Consider the following 17,280-nt stretch of genomic DNA (forward strand, 5'->3'; position numbering starts at 1 on the left):
ACAGTATGGTACTGGCACAAAAACAGAAATATAGATCAATGGAACAGGATAGAAAGCCCAGAGGTAAACCCACGCACCTATGGTCAACTAATCTATGACAAAGGAGGCAAGGATATACAATGGAGAAAAGACGGTCTCTTCAATAAGTGGTGCTGGGAGAACTGGACAGCTGCATGTAAAAGAATGAAATTAAACACTCCCCCAAACCATACATAAAAATAAACTCAAAATGGATTAGAGACCTAAATGTAAGACTGGAAACTATAAAACTCTTAGAGGAAAGCATAGGAAGAACACTCTTTGACATAAATCACAGCAAGATCTTTTTTGATCCACCTCCTAGAGTAATGGAAATAAAAACAAAAATAAACAAATGGGACCTAATGAAACTTAAAAGTTCTTGCACAGCAAAGGAAACTACAAACAAGAGGAAAAGAAACCCTCAGAATGGGAGAAAATATTTATTTTTGAGAAAATATTTATTTCTGAGAAAATATTTTTGCAAACGAATCAAGAGACAAAGGATTAATCTCCAAAATATATAAACAGCTCATGCAGCTCAATAGTAAAAAAAAAAAAAAAAAACAACCCAACCCAGAAATGGGCAGAAGACCTAAACAGACATTTCTCCAAAGAGACATACAGATGGCCAAGAAGCAAATGAAAAGCTGCTCATCATCACTAATTATTAGAGAAATGCAAATCAAAACTACAATGAGGGGCTTCCCTGGTGGCACAGTGGTTGAGAGTCTGCCTGCCGATGCAGGGGACACGGGTTCGTGCCCCAGTCTGGGAAGATCCCACATGCCGCGGAGCAGCTAGGCCCACGAGCCATGGCTGCTGAGCCTGCGCGTCCGGAGCCTGTGCTCCGCAACGGGAGAGGCCACAACAGTGAGAGGCCCGCATGCTGCAAAAAAAAAAAAAGAAAAAAAAAAACTACAATGAGGAATCACCTCATACCAGTTAGAATGGGCATCATTAGAAAATCTACAAACAACAAATGCTGGAAAGGTTGTGGAGAAAAGGGAACCCTCTTGCACTGTTGGTGGGAATGTAAATTGAGATAGCCACTATGGAGAACAGTATGGACGTTTCTTAAAAAACTAAAAATAGAATTACCAGATGACCCAGCAATCCCACTACCAGGCATATACCCAGAGAAATCCATAATTCAAAAAGACACATGCACCCCAATGTTCACTGCAGCACTATTTACAATAGCCAGGATATGGACGCAACCTAAATGCGCATCGACAGATGAATGGATAAAGAAGATGTGGCACATATATACAATGGAATATTACTCAGCCATAAAAAGGAACAAAACTGGGTCATTTGTAGAGACGTGGATGGATCTAGAGACTGTCATACATAGTGAAGTAAGTTAGAAAGAGAATAACAAATATGGTATATTAACGCATATATGTGGAAACTAGAAAAATGGTACAGATGAACTGGTTTGCAGGGCAGAAATTGAGACACAGATGCAGAGAACAAACGTATGGACACCAAGGGGGGAAATTTGGTGGGGGGGGGATGAATTGGGAGATTGGGATTGACATGTATACACTAATATGTATAAAATGGATAACTAATAAGAACCTGCTGTGTAAAAAAATAAATAAAATAAAACTCAAAAAAAAGTAATGTCTAACCAATAGTCCTAGCACTTTCATAGAATTTTTTATCATATAAGCACATTACAAAAATCAGCAAGTAAGTCAAACAAGTAAAAGTGTAACTCTAGGAAGCTAAAGATGTTTATTTTGTAAAACTTCACCAGTTGGGATAAACTGGGACAGACCAATCTGAATTCGTTGAAAGTATGAATCATGGAATATTTTAATGTGATTTGAACTGGGATTTCAAAGTGTTCACAGGTAGAGTTTCTTAAGCACTGATTTCAATAAATAATTGTCAGTAGCATAAAAAAAATCTCATTTTCTGAAATTGATGTATGATGATTGCTTTTGGAAAGTCCATTCCCACCAACCTTAATGTCAGGGACTATGGATAAAGTAGGAAATGACCACTGGTTCTTTTGGGCAGCCTGATCTTCTAAACCAAAGACCACAATCCTCTTCTTGAAACTACTATATCACTTCTCTACCTTCTCTGCCTTTAGTTCCTTAGGCCAGTTTTTCTCCCTTTGGAACTGGCCTCAGATCATCTTGTCCAGCCATCTTGTTTTATAGATGAGAAATGAACCACAGAGGACAGGTGACTTGCCTGGGGTACCAGAGCTACTTAATGACAAAGCCAGGGCTAAAATCCAAATCTGCTGTTTCGAAGCCTGCTGTTCTTTGCCCTAAATCACACCACCCACTTGTCTTTCACCCCTGACAAAAAGTAGAACACAAAACTATGAGAATACGGGTGAGGGGGGCACCTAGATAATACCAGTGAGAAGTTATTCTATCTCAAAAATTTAAATATGGAGGTGATAATAAGTGTTAATGCCTAAACTGACTAGCTTAGCAAGTGTTTGGCAGACTCAACCACATTTTAATAATCACTGCCTAAGGCCTCTGAAGTTAAAGAAAGCTCTTAGGCTGAGGAGGGCAGAGGCAGAATACTTTGGATAACATTAGAAGAATAAATACAAGGTTGGGGGAAAGTGCCTAAAATTTCCTAGACCAAGGAAAATCAATTCAAGGAGCTAAGGTACAGAGAGAAAGATGGTATAATTTGGCTTAGAATTAACTGCAACTTAAGTGAATGTAATGCCAAATAATTGGGTATTATACATATTTTTATTATGTTCTCATGATAAGAATTCAGAGGAAAGTGATGGGATGTGCCAACATAAAGAATAATAAAGCCTCACTCCTGTAAGCCACTGGCTCGACTTTGACATTTGTGACCTATCTCAGTAATTAAAGCACTGAAACAGTTCAGGTTCACTGCTGCTGTTATAAGGAAGACTGCTTGGTAAGATTCAAAGGAGCCAGTGGAATGTGAATTTTATGAAATCATAATTATTTTCACATGAGAACCGCTCAAAATGCAGAAATGCAAATAGAAGTCTTTAAAAATCTTTTAAAACTGAGGGCAAAAACAGGGTTAAAGGGAAGATAGACTGTCTGATTCTATAAGTAAGAATATTTCATTTTGAGAAAGTAATATATATAACTGGCACTCAGCAAGGGATAAATGGCTTTTGTTTCTAGCTAATGAGATTTGATTTAAAATATTTAATTGGGAGCAATGGACGAAGCTCAGGAACCAGAACCAAGAGCAAATACTCAGTTTTTCTGAGGGGTATGACAAAAATTCGTCCTTCTTATTTTTATACCATGGAACTCTAAGATGCCTTACTCACTGCAGTAGACAAGCCTAGATCCTATAATATTAAAATAATAAAAGGATATAACACTAAAAAAATTCAGGGCTTCCCTGGTGGCGCAGTGGTTGAGAGTTCGCCTGCCGACGCATACGACACAGGTTCGTGCCCCGGTCTGGGAAGATCCCACATGCCGCGGAGCCGCTGGGCCCGTGAGCCATGGCCGCTGAGCCTGCGCGTCTGGAGCCTGTGCTCCGCAAAGGGAGAGGCCACAACAGTGAGAGGCCCGCGTACCGCAAAAAAAAAAAAAAATCAAAGACTAATTAAAATAAATTAAGAAATACATTTATATGGAAAAAATGATAAACAGGTATCCTGAGTTTCTCAACTATAAAAAGAACACAATAATCTGAAAGGTTATCATGATGAGCAAATAATATACATAAAATTCTTAAAGATGTGTCTGGTACACAATGAGTGCTTTGCAAATGGTAGCTATTATCATAGCCAGGATGAAGAATAACTTTTGAGCTAATTAGACTGGACTAATCACCACCTCCTCCATGCTTCAGTTTCATTCTGAGCATGCAGATGTGATCACTGTTAGCCAACTAGGCAGCTTCTGAGATCTTTGACTAGATCACACAAGAAAACCAAAAATAGTATTTGGAAACCAAAGTGAGGGGAAGAGAGTTACCTGAGTAGGCAATGGCTAGCAAAACATATTATGACATTATTTATAAGCAGCATTCATAAGGCAAGGGGTCACTCACAGTACAAAGATAAGAAGTCAAAGAAAATCAAGGCAATTTAGAAATCTTAAAAATTAAAGGAAGCTGTGACATAAGCCCTAATGAAAAGTAAAAAGTACTTCCAAAGGAACCTGTAAGACTCTTTGCTGGAACCATTTTTATCTAATTTGAAAACAATTCAAGACTCATGATCTTTTCACCTACCAACCAAGAGTCAGTATACTTATTTTCAACCCAGTATAGTTCTAGGAGGATTTGGATTTATTTTTCTTGGTTTTATGAAGCACTTAATTCCTTTCTGCTCCCAGTATGGAATTTATTTTTTAAGAATTCCACTTTCTTTTCCCTTTGAAGTCAAGGACCTTTCCCCTACTCATGTAATTCTAGAACTCAAAGCTGACAAAAAAGAAAACTGTTTTAACTCTGGGAGCATATTCTTGGGCAGGACATTTAAGGCTACATAGAGGAATGGTTATTAACGTATAAAGAAGGTTCCACGGGGATGAAAAAGAAATCCTTGTGCAATATGAAGGGTAAATGCAGAGAAAAAGCAAAGCTCCTGAAGGGTAGGAGATAAAAATGTAATTACTATGGCTTTTCCTCTCTCCCCATTAATGGAAATGCTGTTTATGACTGAGAAATCTCTTTAAAAATATTCTGAAAGTTGCCAGGTAGATTATTAACAGATTTATCTGTTTATTCCAAAGTTTGGGATTTGCTTCTTTTCAAATATTCCAAGAGTCAAACTGAGAGAACGTCTGTTTCTCAGAAAAACATTAATAAATAAGAGCTTGGATTTATGGCCTTTGTCCACTCTCCTGATACTGTTCTTTCCTTCTTTAAAAACAATCCAAATGCATCCCTACCCAAAATACATATTGATCTTAACAGTGAAATACAGGAACTCTTTTTTTTTGAATCTTCCCACATAAGGACTCATAAAAATAGGCCTAGAGGACAGTGACCTGAAACCAGAAAAATCTAGGTCTCCAATTCCCATCATAGTCTCTCCAACCCTACAAGCACACTTAAGGTTCAAAAAGAAAAATTAATGCCCAAACAGCCTGTGAGGCACATAGACATGGAAAAATTTTCTATCCTGGTCTTACCAGGCATCAGATAACATTGTTAAAATCGTCAATGGACCATTCATTTAGAAAGGGTTCTAACCTTTTAAAATCACGAACTAACATCAGCAACAGTATGTCGGGGATCTTGGACCACACGCACAATGGCTTCTTTGTCGAGTAAGCAAAGAAGCTGTGTTATTTTGGTTGCCTGGAAATTCTTATTTGTTCCGCTGAACTGCAAAGATCTTGGATCCCTATTAAAGGCTGTGGATCTCCACATAAGTGATATCTCTGTTACAGAGAAAGAAGGGGCTGCTGCACTTGCTAGAATGTCTTCGGCTTTGAATCAGATGCTCCAAGTTTGGTTTCAACCAGACTTCCAGTGTGCCCAATGCCAAACTTCAAGCTTTAAGCAAGGGGAGAAAAGTCTAGATCCCAGGAGCACACCAAATCACTCAGATAAAGGAGTAGAAGCATGCTTCAATTGGACTAAAGTTGGTTCCCTTTGTTAGCACCAATCTCTCATTTAGTTCTTCACAGACTAAATTACAGCTTCTCTCAGAGAAGAGGACCTGGATATTGAGAATGAATTAAAGTAGGTATTAAAGTAGAAATTTCAAGGCCAAATATCCACAAAGTCAGGCAAAGCAGCATCTGAGGCCAGTACCAGAAAGTGGTGGAATTCAATGGGCAGCAATTCTGAATACTTGAGTTCCCCTAGAACCTGTCCAGCCTCATGGCCCAACCTGTACCCCAATCATGGGCACCACCTCCTCGATCCACAGTAAGTCCAGTGGGGTTGAGGCTCGACTTTGTCGGTGGTGAATTCGGCGTAGCCGCAGAAGGTACAGGATGATGGCCAGTAGCACCACCAGGATACAGGCGAAGAAAAGATAGTGGTTGTACACAAAGGAGAGACGGAACCAGCTACCATGGGCTTGTCGGGCACCTTCCTGCCGTAGCTCCCTAAGGAAGAAGGTGGAAAGAAATGTTAGTTTAGGAGAGAAATATTTATGCCAATTTAAAAGGCCCAGAGGTTTTACCCATTTACTCCATCCATGTAAACATGCTATAATACCAGCTCCACAGAGCAAGCAAAGCTGAAGCATGTCCCCAGGCCCAGAGCTGGTGTGTGTGATTCCTTCTGTACCTTCCTTTCCCCGGCCTAGAGGGAGCGTCACAGGCCTACCCCCTCTAGAATCTGGAGGCAAAATTAGAAGCCAAAGAAATGAACAGTAAGACAAGACTGGTCACCTGTCAAATAAGTCTTAACAGTGACCCCATACCACCCTGGCCTACACAGTTTGTAAATATGGTGCGAATGAGTAGGGTGGCCCCTGAATCTAATCAAGAAATCAGAGTATATCTAAATCTTAAAAAAAAAAGTTGCTGTGCTTCCTGAGGATTTAGGATTTATCTAGAGAAAGCTGTCACTTAATCAATTGTATTATAAACCGAAGAAAAAATAGACATGTAAACCTAAGTGCAGTGATCTGTCTAGAACAGAAGCCCTTCTCTCATGGTCCAGATACCAGATCCATTTTCATTCTGTTTGACCTGCAGTGTTTTTTAAAAATGTGAATCTCCAAACAGAAAGACCACATATAAAATATGGGTTTCTGGCTTCTCGACAAAGGAGAGCTGGCAGATGCTGGGACAGCACTTTTGCATGACGTAATCAGCCTTTTGTTTGGGGCACATACTCTCCAGTTCCCCACTTCTCTCACCCACCTGGCTTCTATACTGAGTTTAAAGAAACAGGCACCAAAGATTAAGAGTTCATCTTAGTTTATTTAAAATAGTCCAGAGGAGAGAGCACCTAAAAATTATCCCAAATATCTTATGGTACATAAGAGCAAGACATCCCCTAAAAGCATCTCAGGTCCTTTGTTCTAATTCTGGCCCACCAAAAAGCCTTCCAAGTCAATGACATGATCTCTAGAGTGACTCTACCCATTAGGAAAGATTGCTGTATAGGAACAACATATCCCAGTCCTCTAGTCAGATAGAGATAGTTCCAGAGTAACTTTAGTTCATCAGTCAATATCTTAGAAGTTGTTAGTAAGAGCTCAATTCTAAAGATTGATTTGTTGTAGATAAACAAAACTGAATTCCTGGGAACTCCCTGGCGGTCCAGTGGTTAGGACTTGGCGGTTTCACTGCCGAGGCCGTGGGTTCAATCCCTGGTCAGGGAACTAAGATCTCACAAGCCACGTGGCACGGCCAAAAAAAACCCACTGAATTCCTGAAATTGCAAAGAAGAACATACTCCAGACCAATAATTCTCAGACTTCTTTCTGTTTCAACATGCCTGGTAAGTAATAGTAGTTTCACGTGGCAGTAATAAGGGGCGTTTGGGTGGGTTTTTTGTTTTGTTTTTTTGAGGGGGAGTTTACTTAAGAAACCTATTTTGAGGCACCAACTAACATCCTCTGAGCTCAAGATGCCAGCTTGGTCAGTCCCCTTTACCTGAGTGGTAAGAAGCGTGTTTTATATAAAATGGCTCCCAGTGTCCACTGAACCTCTCGGTCATACACCAGTTGGGCTGTCTGCAGATTTGGGTAGTCATAGGGAAAGTGGAATCCTTCATGAAGAACTTGGTACATCCAAGCTGACTTAAAACACTGATATCTGTGTGACAAAAAATAATTAATTTTTTTTAAAGAAGGAAAAGAGGGACTTCCCTGGTGGTGCAGTGGTTAAGAATTTGCCTGCCAACGCAGAGGACGTGGGTTTGAGCCCTGGTCCGGGAAGATCCCACATGCCGCGGAGCAGCTAAGCCTGTGCGCCACAACTACTGAGCCTGTGCTCTAGAGCCTGCAAGCCACAACTACTGAGCCTGTGTGCCACAACTACTGAAGCCCGCACGCCTAGAGCCTGTGCTCCACAATAAGGGAAGCCACCGCAATGAGAAGCCTGTGCACCGCAACGAAGAGTAGCCCCCGCACGCCGCAACTAGAGAGAGCCCGCACGCAGCAACGAAGACCCAATGCAGCCAAAAATAAAAATAAATTTTTTTAAAAAAAAGAAGAAAAAAAAAAAAAGAATTCAAATGCTTTCTGCATATTCCCACTAGATGTCAAAAAGACCTCTCTTTCCCCGTTTCACCTTCCTCACCTCTAGGTGGAGCCAAATCTGAGCCTCCTTTATGTTAACGTTTACCACAAAAGGGAAGAACACCTCTATGCAATGTAACAACACTATTGTGAGTACGTTTTACTTTTCTTTTTCTTTCTTTCTTTTCTAACAGCTCTTATCTTCAGGGAGAATGCTGAAATATCTACAAATATGATGTTTTGGATTTGCTTCAAAATGACTGAATTGTGGGGTGGGAAAACAGATGAAACAAGAGGGCTGGAAGCTGACAGCTATTAGGAGAGAAGCTGGGTGACAGACATTCAAGAGTTCATTAAACTGTTCTATTTTTGTTTATGTTTAAATTTTTTTTAACTAAAACATTTACAAAATGGGAGGACTGATGAACCAAACTGGCAAAATATTGATATGTGTTGAAGCTGGGTGACAGTTACACGTGGGTTTCTGTTACTGTTCTTTCTACTTTTCTGCATGTTTGATATTTTAATAAAAATTTAAAAATAAAAAGACCACCACTTTTGATTTAAAACCACTTGGAGAGAACACTTTTTGGTAACCACCAGTTTCCCTTGGCTTCACTAAAATAAGCTCACTATTTTGGCCTCTACCCTTCAGAATATCAAAATCTGAAATAACCAAATTCTCCTTCAACATAAAATCCAATCTGTACTATCACTCGTTCTCTTTCATTCATTGTTCATACACTTTTTTTAAAAATTTAATTTAATTTTATTTTTTTTGGCTGTGTTGCATCTTCATTGCTGCGCACAGCCTTTCTCTAGTTGCGGCAAGCAGGGTCTACTCTTTGTCACGGTGCTTGGGCTTCTCATTGTGGTGGCTTTTCTTGTTGTGGAGCACGGGCTCTAGGCACATAGGCTTCAGTAGCTGTAGCACGGGGGCTCAATAGTTGTGACAGGCGGGTCCTAGAGTGCATGGGCTTCAGTAGTTGCAGCGTGTGGGCTCAGTAGCTGTGGCGCGCAGGCTCTAGGGTGCGTGGGCTTCAGTAGTTGTGGTGCACGGGCTCAGTAGTTGTGGCTCGTAGGCTCTAGGGCGCAGGCTCAGTAGCTGTGGTGCACAGGCTTAGTTGCTCCGTGGCATGTGGGATCTTTCCGGACCAGGGCTCGAACCCACGTCCCCTGCATTGGCAGGCGGATTCTTAACCACTGCACCACCAAGGAAGTCCCGTTCATACATTTTAAGGCCACATCTAAGGGAGAAAAGGAAGTTACTTACTTGAGTCGATGCTCATCTGCATGTGATGAAAAGAGGCCATTCTTGAATCTCTGAGTGAGTACTGACCAAGCCATGCCACAGTAATCCTGGAACAACCACAGAGAAATGGTGCAACATGAAATGGGAGGCAAACTGTAAATCCGCCACAGTCATAGCTGTTCCATTTCTAAAGTTACTTGTGGGATACTAGTTGACAAAGGAAAACAGAAATGGCATATTCATTCACCAAACACAGTGCCAGGTCCTGGGCAAGGCAAGTCCCTGAACTCAGGCCACTGAGTGACTTGAGTTACCTGGGAATAGTCCTTTTTATTCCTATTGCCTCCACATTCACTACGAAGCCTGCCTGACATGGCTCCTGAGCCTCTTAGGCTTCAGATATGGGTAAGGTTAGGACCAGGAGTAGCAACATCAAAAGCCAAACAGAGCTTCATTCTATCCTATGTAGGACTGACATGAGTAGGTCAAACAGATAGAACAGAAAATGGTCAAAGATCTATCACTGGGACTTCCCTGGTGGCACAGTGGTTAAGACTCCGCCTGCCAATGCAGGGAACACAGGTTCAAGCCTTGGTCCGGGAAGATCCCACACGCCGTGGAGCAACTAAGCCCGTGCACCACAACTACTGAGCCTGCGCTCTAGAGCCCGTGAGCCACAACTACTGAGCCCGTGTGCCACAACTACTGAAGCCTGCGTGCCTAGAGCCTGTGCTCTGCAACAAGAGAAGCCACCGCAATGAGAAGCCCGCGCACCGCAACGAAGAGTAGCCCCTGCTCGCCGCAACTAGAGAAAGCCCGCTTGCAGCAATGAAGACCCAATGCAGCCAAAAATAAAATAAATAAAATAAATTTATATTAAAAACAAAAAGATCTATCACTGGCCTGCCTCTGTGTTGTAATTCTCACCAAAGGAATCATTCCTTTTGGTTTGTTCAGTGAACTAACATTTCCTGCATGTCTACTGTATGCCAGGTGCTATTCTAGGTGCCAGGGGGATCCAGCAGTGAATAAAACAGACAAAAATTTCGTTCCTTACGAAGCTTACTTTCTAGTGGTGGGGGACAGACAATAACCAAATATACATGCATACATACATACATGTACACATACATACACAGAGTGGGTTAGATGATGTAAGTGCTCATGGGAAAAATAAAGCAGGAAAGGGAAATAGGTAATATTGGGGAGGCCTGCAATTTTGTATAGGATGGCCAAGGAAGGTGTCACTGGGACGATAACAGTTGAGTCAAAGTTAAAAAAAAAAAAGGGCGAACGCAATCATCTTTTACCTAGGAAAGAAAACATATTAAGCCACTAGCAGTTTGGGCAAGTAATAACTTGAGCCCTTTGATGTTCAAGAGAATAGGATTTGAGGAAGTTTTAAAATGAGAGAAAGATTCAGGCTATGGACGCTTAGGGGACGCTGGAAAGGAAAGGGAATATGAGGGTATTCCTAGAGGCAAGGGCAAATACAAACCAGGTTTTCCTCAATATTTCTTAGAGACTGCCTTTAGAGAACAGAACAGTACAAACACTGCAGATATTATTCCTTTTGGAAGCCTTATACCAAGCGAACCTTAGAGAATTCTAAGAAAGCAGAAGGGAAAGAATAAAAAATATAAGAGAGGACAGATCTCCCCATAAATTTTTCTGATAAAAGAAACAGATAGGGCTTCCCTGGTGGCGCAGTGGTTGAGAGTCCGCCTGCCAATGCAGGGGACACAGGTTCGTGCCCCGGTCCAGGAGGATCCCACGTGCCACGGTGCGGCTGGGCCCGTGAGCCATGGCTGCTGAGCCTGTGCATCCGGAGCCCGTGCTCCGCAACGGGAGAGGCCACAGCAGAAAGAGGCCCGCGTACCGCAAAAAAAAAAAGAGAGATATACAAAAATTAAAAAGAGATGAATCCAAATTAAAGCAGACACTGTAGAAAGCTAGCTAAACTTTTACCTGTCCAAATAACTAATGTTTTAAACCTATAAGATGCTTAAGTCCTAAATGTGCTCTAAGTGCATGTTTACTTCTTCTGCAATTTAAATGCACTATCATTGCTTTTTGCAACATCTTTTTAATATTCTAAGTGACCTTATACCATCCTTAAAACTCAAGGTAAGAAAATGAAAGTGCACTTGCCCACCTGTGTGACATCATCTCCAAAAGCACATTACACCTGGGAACAACCAGTAAGGGAAAAATACCTGGAGATGACACTTTTGGCCACAAACAGTAATTAAGAGTATTGGAAAGCTGGAGGAAAAACCATTAACCACCATGACAATATTAGACCTGGGTGATAATTTGGGTAATAGGACACCCGCGGAAACCTAAGCTTAATTAATTAGAAGGCAGTATAGCACAGCAGGTTCCTTAACTTCTCGAAGTCCACCTCCTCATCTGTAAAATGAGGGCTCACAGGGCTCCTGCCAAGAATCCAGTGAGATCATGCATGCAAAGCCCTTCACACGGCATCTGGTACAAAGTCAGGCGTACAATAAATGGCTGCTGCCAGGATGAGTCACTTTATTATTAATAATTTACCTGAGCAGCCTTGGCAAACGTTGGCCCGTGGTAGCGGCCACCGATGCGTAACACATCCTCTGTACAGTAAAAGAACTCGGAGAAACCGTAGAACTCGCTGTTGTTGAAGTCAATGGGTGACTGGTAGATGCCGTTCAGTGAGGCCTGGCTGGTGCTGGAGCGAGCCAACAGGGGGCTCAGCATGGCCCCACAAGCCACCCAGTCCCCTCTTCCTCGGACATGAAGGACCTGGCTGTTCCTTTCCACCACATCTGTGAGTCCCACAGGCAGGCAGGGATCGAGAAATGGATTGTCAGGACTCAGACCTGTCTTCTGGCCCAGCAACCTGTCACAATCACAAGAACAAACAAAACACATCACTACTGTACTCAGCCTCCTCTAAGATGCTTCCCAGATATCTTGTTATCTTTCTACATGACACCCCTAAAAACAAGGATGGAGTGTTACCACGTAGTTGTGTCACGTGAACATTTAAATTATGCAAATTCAATTTAGAAAAAGAAAGAAATATGGCAGTGATTTTGTTCAACCTTTTAGTCAACATGTATATTTCCCAATGTATAGTGAAATTGGAGATGTGAATCTGCTGTTCTCCCTCTGGTCTTCATTCCCATTTGCCTCTTAAAAGTGAAAAGATCTCACCATTCTGAGCGCAATTCTAATGTTTAAAAAAACAACTGGGAGGAGGTGAAGTGGGAAGGGCTGAGCAGTGTCCTGAGGCAGGGACCATGGCAGTGGTGCAGTGGCGATAGGTGGCAAAAGTGACCGAGTACATGCCCAGCTCTGAGGGGGAAGGGAGGGGCAGGTTTTGATTCCCATCATGGCCATCACACAGCTCTGATTAATTAAAGTCTGTACTTGTCTAGCAACAGTATTCTCATTCCTAAAGAGATTAATATGCAGATCTGGCCAAAGATGGAAATTAAGTAGAGACCAAATAACTTGGCCAACTACAGTTAATTACTCATGAGTTCCTAAGACAAATGTTGAAGAGTGGACTTCCTGGGATGAAGATGCACCCACAAGTGTAGAGACTGAAGGAGGGTATGGGAATGTGGCAACACAACAAAATGCTTTGGAACAAGTGGAACCTACTTTAAAGATGTGACACCACCTATAAGGAAAACTCAGAAAATTATTAAAAAGAGAGAAACATTAAGTTTTAACATCCCAGGAAGCACAGGTTTCTCTATAGATTAGTAGATACGCAAGATGAGTAATCAATCTTCTGAACAAGGTAACTTAGATACATGGTAAAAAAAAATACCAATGCATGAGAAGAAGATGATGCAGCCTCTTCCGAGGCAGCAAAAAACATGATACAGAGATAAAAGAGCAGCAAAACAACAAAGGAAGGAAATGGAAGAGGAAGCACAGTGGCTAAAGTTGGTGTGAAACTTTCATAGTAATTGTTCTTCAGATGCCATAGTGTCAGCAGGAGTGATCTGAACTCCATAACCCAAGCAACATTTGTATGGATTTAAGAGTACTTTCAGAATACAAACACACTGCTTGGTTTTAATGCATTCATCAATCATCCAGATAACAGGATTCTCCCAAAGCACCTTGAACTCTTAGGAGTTTAGACTCAGAAAAACAAAAAAGACTTATGAGACAATATTTTCTTTAACATGCTCCTAATATAAGGCAATTGACTACTGTAGAGAAATTATTACAAATGGGATAAACCAGTAGCTCTTCAAGCCACTGGTTCCAGCTAAACAAATGGGGGTAAATAGTTTTATGGTGGAAAAGAACTCTGCTCTCTATTATGCTTTCCTTTATTGTGCATAATGATAAAAATAATTTTAAATGCTAAAAAACCCACAACTATTTGTACATTATGGTCTAAATACTTCATCTGGTACACAATGAAGAATCAGTGGTCTGTCCAATGCTAGAGGAAAAAATGTCTATTCTGGACTTAAAGAGAGTATTTTAAGGCTAATTTTAACTACTATTTTAAAGGCTAATTTTGATTAAGATACTTTTAATCTTTTATGCACACTATGGAACCTTAAGTCCCACGTAAGATGCAACTCCACTGTAATTCAGAAAACATGTCCTGCACACTTCCATGTATTGATAGAATGAACTTCCAGTAGCTACATTGCACTGCACAACTTAAATTGGTGACTTAATTGATCTCACTTATCCTGTGATACCATGTCTGAAGATGGGCACAGCAAGAAGTCACCACAATAAGCCACTGTACATTTTTGAGTCTTAATAACAAAGATTAGAAGGCACTCTCAAGCAGATCAAGTGGGACTACTAATAGAGGGTCTCTAAAAGATGCTACCCCATTGGCAGGGGTGGTCAGAAAGGAGGAAGCAAGGACGTATCTATCTAGTAGGATGTAACCATTTTTTCCTAATATCTGCAGCCTGACAACATTCTATTTCAGAATCACAGATCCCATGTCAAACATACCTGTTTTTGTTAAGAGTTTCATTCATCACAAGGTCTTCATAGCGCTGCCGGGCAAAGTTGCCCCCGAATCCAAGAAAGGTTGTGACGTAAACCCTATACACATGTTCAGTGTGTTGCACATCACAGCCCAGGTTGAACTCGGCCAGCAAGATCTTCGCAGCTTCTTCCTGTAATACGATGTAAAGGGAACTTTACTTTTGGTTGACTTCTAGAAAGGTGTGACATTGCTAATACACTAGATTTCATCTGCTATGACTACTCTTTAAAACGTCTTGTAGCATTCTTTCATCCTCACAGCATTATTTTAAACAAAGACATAAAATGACAAGACTACACAAAAAGGAACAAATCAGAGACTAAATAACAAATTAGAGACTAAAATACTTTCTGTAGTTAGACAGAAGGTAGAATCATTACAGATGATGTCATTATCTGGCGTGTACTTTTCTGATTTTCCAATTCTCCAAAATGGGAATGTACTATTTTTATAATCAAAAAAAAAATCCGGAGACACATAGTTTTTTGAGGCAGAAGCTTGGTGTGTCCCCCTAGTTTTTTGAGGCAGAAGCCTGGTGTGTCCCCCTTTGCTATCCTTTTCTACTTCACCCAAAAAGAAAAAAAAAATCCTTTGACAAAAATAAATTTAAGGAATTTGAGAGATCATCCTGAGATCTATTCTATGGCTTTTTCTAAAACTATTTAAGATGGCTTAATATTCCCTGTGACAGATTTGAGGATTAGAAAAGTCCAATTTTATTGTACCTCTGTTTTTGTTTTTTTTTTGACTTCAGGTACAGAGGTTGAATTAGTCATATTCCTCAGTTCATGGCACACTATCATGGCAAAGCCCCACTTTTATTTTATTTATTTACTTCCTTTTATCCTCATACTCACTGCCATTCTGGCTCTTGCCACAGGCAATCATTCTAATGTGCTTAATATGTAGTATTTGTTTGTATTTTTGTTGCAAAATGGGATTGTTTTGAATGTATTTATTTTAAATTTCTGAAAATGCTACTGTGCCCAGCAATTCCACTCCTAGGTATATACTCAAGAAAACTGAAAACATGTCTACACAAAAATGTGTACATGAGTGTTCATAGCAGCGCTATCCATAATAGCCAAAAACTGGAAACAACCTAAATGTCCATCAGCTGATGAATGGATAAACAAAATGTGTCATGGTCACACAATGGAATGTTATTCAGCCAAAAAGGGAATAAAGTACTGATATCTGCTACAACATGGATAAGCCTTGAAAACTTTTGCTAAATGAAAGAAGCCTGACATAAAAGGCCACATATTTTATGGTTCCATAGGCAAATCCATAGGGACAGAAAGATTAATGGTTGTCAGGGCTGGGGAGAGGGGAATGGTGAGTAACTGCTAATGAATATGGGGCTTCTTCTTTTTTTTTTGCGGTACGCGGGCCTCTCACTGTTGTGGCCTCTCCCGTTGCGGAGCACAGGCTCCAGACGCACAGGCTCAGCGGCCATGGCTCACGGGCCCAGCTGCTCCGCGGCATGTGGGATCTTCCCGGACCGGGGCACAAACCCGTGTCCCCTGCATCGGCAGGTGGACTCTCAACCACTGCGCCACCAGGGAAGCCCGGGGCTTCTTTTTGAGGTGATGAAATGTTCTGGAATTTGACAGTGGTGATTGCACAACTTTGTGAACGGTACAAAAAATTAGATATTTAGGATTATTTAAAATGTTTAAAGTGCTATTGTGTTATGTCTCTGTTTCTTTCCTTTCTTTACTAAGCACAAAGATCCATTATATTGCTATGTACACATCTAACTTGTTGCTTGCAAATATACTTTCCATACCAGTGTTGCTTTCTAAGTCTGCACACACACAAAAAGCCATTTGTTTAAGACTTTAAGGCTCAATGCCACCTGTCACTTATTCCTTAGTATCAGAACCATGCCTTCATTTTACCTGTTGAATACATACTAACAAATATAGACTAAACAGTCTCATAACCTAGTTCCCCAAATCTGCAACCCCACCACAGACAATCTCTTCTGAATGCCAAACCCACATTTTCAACATACCCAAAATTGAACTGCTTGGTGATAGGACTTCAGAGCTAGAGACCAGAAAGATACTCTCACCCAAACCATACCTGTGTGCTTAGCATCAACCCTGCCCTTTCTCCCGTGGTCTCTCTCTCTCAGTGACTAGGTTCTTCACCCTTCCAGTTACCTGAGCTGGACCCTCAGCATGTGGCCATCCCTTCCTGCCCTACCCACATCACCATGTTACACTGTTTTTTTACTCCAAAATATCCCTTGAAATCTGTCCCCTCCCTTCCATTTCCACTTACACTGTCTAGTTTAGCTCTTTAGCACTTCTCACCCAAGGTTCCCCAACCTATAGTTTTTTCTCCTGACACCAAAATTATTTTCTTAAAAAATAGATTGGGGGGCTTCCCTGGTGGCGCAGTGGTTGAGAATCTGCCTGCTAATGCAGGGGACACGGGTTCGAGCCCTGGTCTAGGAGGATCCCACATGCCGCGGAGCACCTAGGCCCGTGAGCCACAACTACTGAGCCTGCGCGTCTGGAGCCCGTGCTCCGCAACAAGAGAGGCCGCGATAGTGAGAGGCCTGCGCACCGCGATGAAGAGTGGCCCCCGCTTGCCACAACTAGAGAAAGCCCTTGCACAGAAACAAAGACCCAACACAGCAAAAATAAATTAATTAATTAATGTCAGATGCAGGCTTGTGACATCCTCTGTCACATAGGGGAGGATGTAAGTCAGGCACCCGCAGATAAGCAAAGCTCTCACTTTAAAAAAAAAAAAAAAGAAAAAAAATAGATTGGAACTCAGTCACACAATTAACATATAGTCACAAAATTCAGAGCTGGGGACCTT

The 17,280-nt window shown here is 41.3% G+C and overlaps 1 protein-coding gene and 1 pseudogene across 7 annotated transcripts in view; one reads left to right on the forward strand and one right to left on the reverse strand.

The window, feature by feature from the left end:
• Window positions 1-1,742: 1,742 nt before the first annotated feature.
• ENTPD7 (ectonucleoside triphosphate diphosphohydrolase 7) overlaps window positions 1,743-17,280 on the reverse strand; it is a 39,599-nt gene continuing 24,061 nt past the window's right edge. For 6 of the 7 annotated variants that reach the window (XM_067709719.1, XM_067709723.1, XM_067709721.1 and 3 more), the window contains 5 exons: window positions 14,403-14,569; window positions 11,970-12,294; window positions 9,435-9,520; window positions 7,575-7,736; window positions 1,743-6,071 (listed from right to left, as the gene is read on the reverse strand). In XM_067709719.1, coding sequence (XP_067565820.1) covers window positions 5,840-6,071; window positions 7,575-7,736; window positions 9,435-9,520; window positions 11,970-12,294; window positions 14,403-14,569 — 972 coding nt within the window. In that variant the 3' untranslated portion in view covers window positions 1,743-5,839. Of the gene's footprint in view, window positions 6,072-7,570; window positions 7,737-9,434; window positions 9,521-11,969; window positions 12,295-14,402; window positions 14,570-17,280 lie in introns of those variants that run through there. The other variant, XM_067709725.1, reaches the window with a different exon arrangement.
• Window positions 12,512-13,353, forward strand: LOC137209469 (receptor-binding cancer antigen expressed on SiSo cells pseudogene; annotated as a pseudogene).

This window comes from Pseudorca crassidens, chromosome 16, assembly GCF_039906515.1.
Source record: "Pseudorca crassidens isolate mPseCra1 chromosome 16, mPseCra1.hap1, whole genome shotgun sequence".
In the NCBI taxonomy this organism is placed as follows: Eukaryota; Metazoa; Chordata; class Mammalia; order Artiodactyla; family Delphinidae; genus Pseudorca; species Pseudorca crassidens.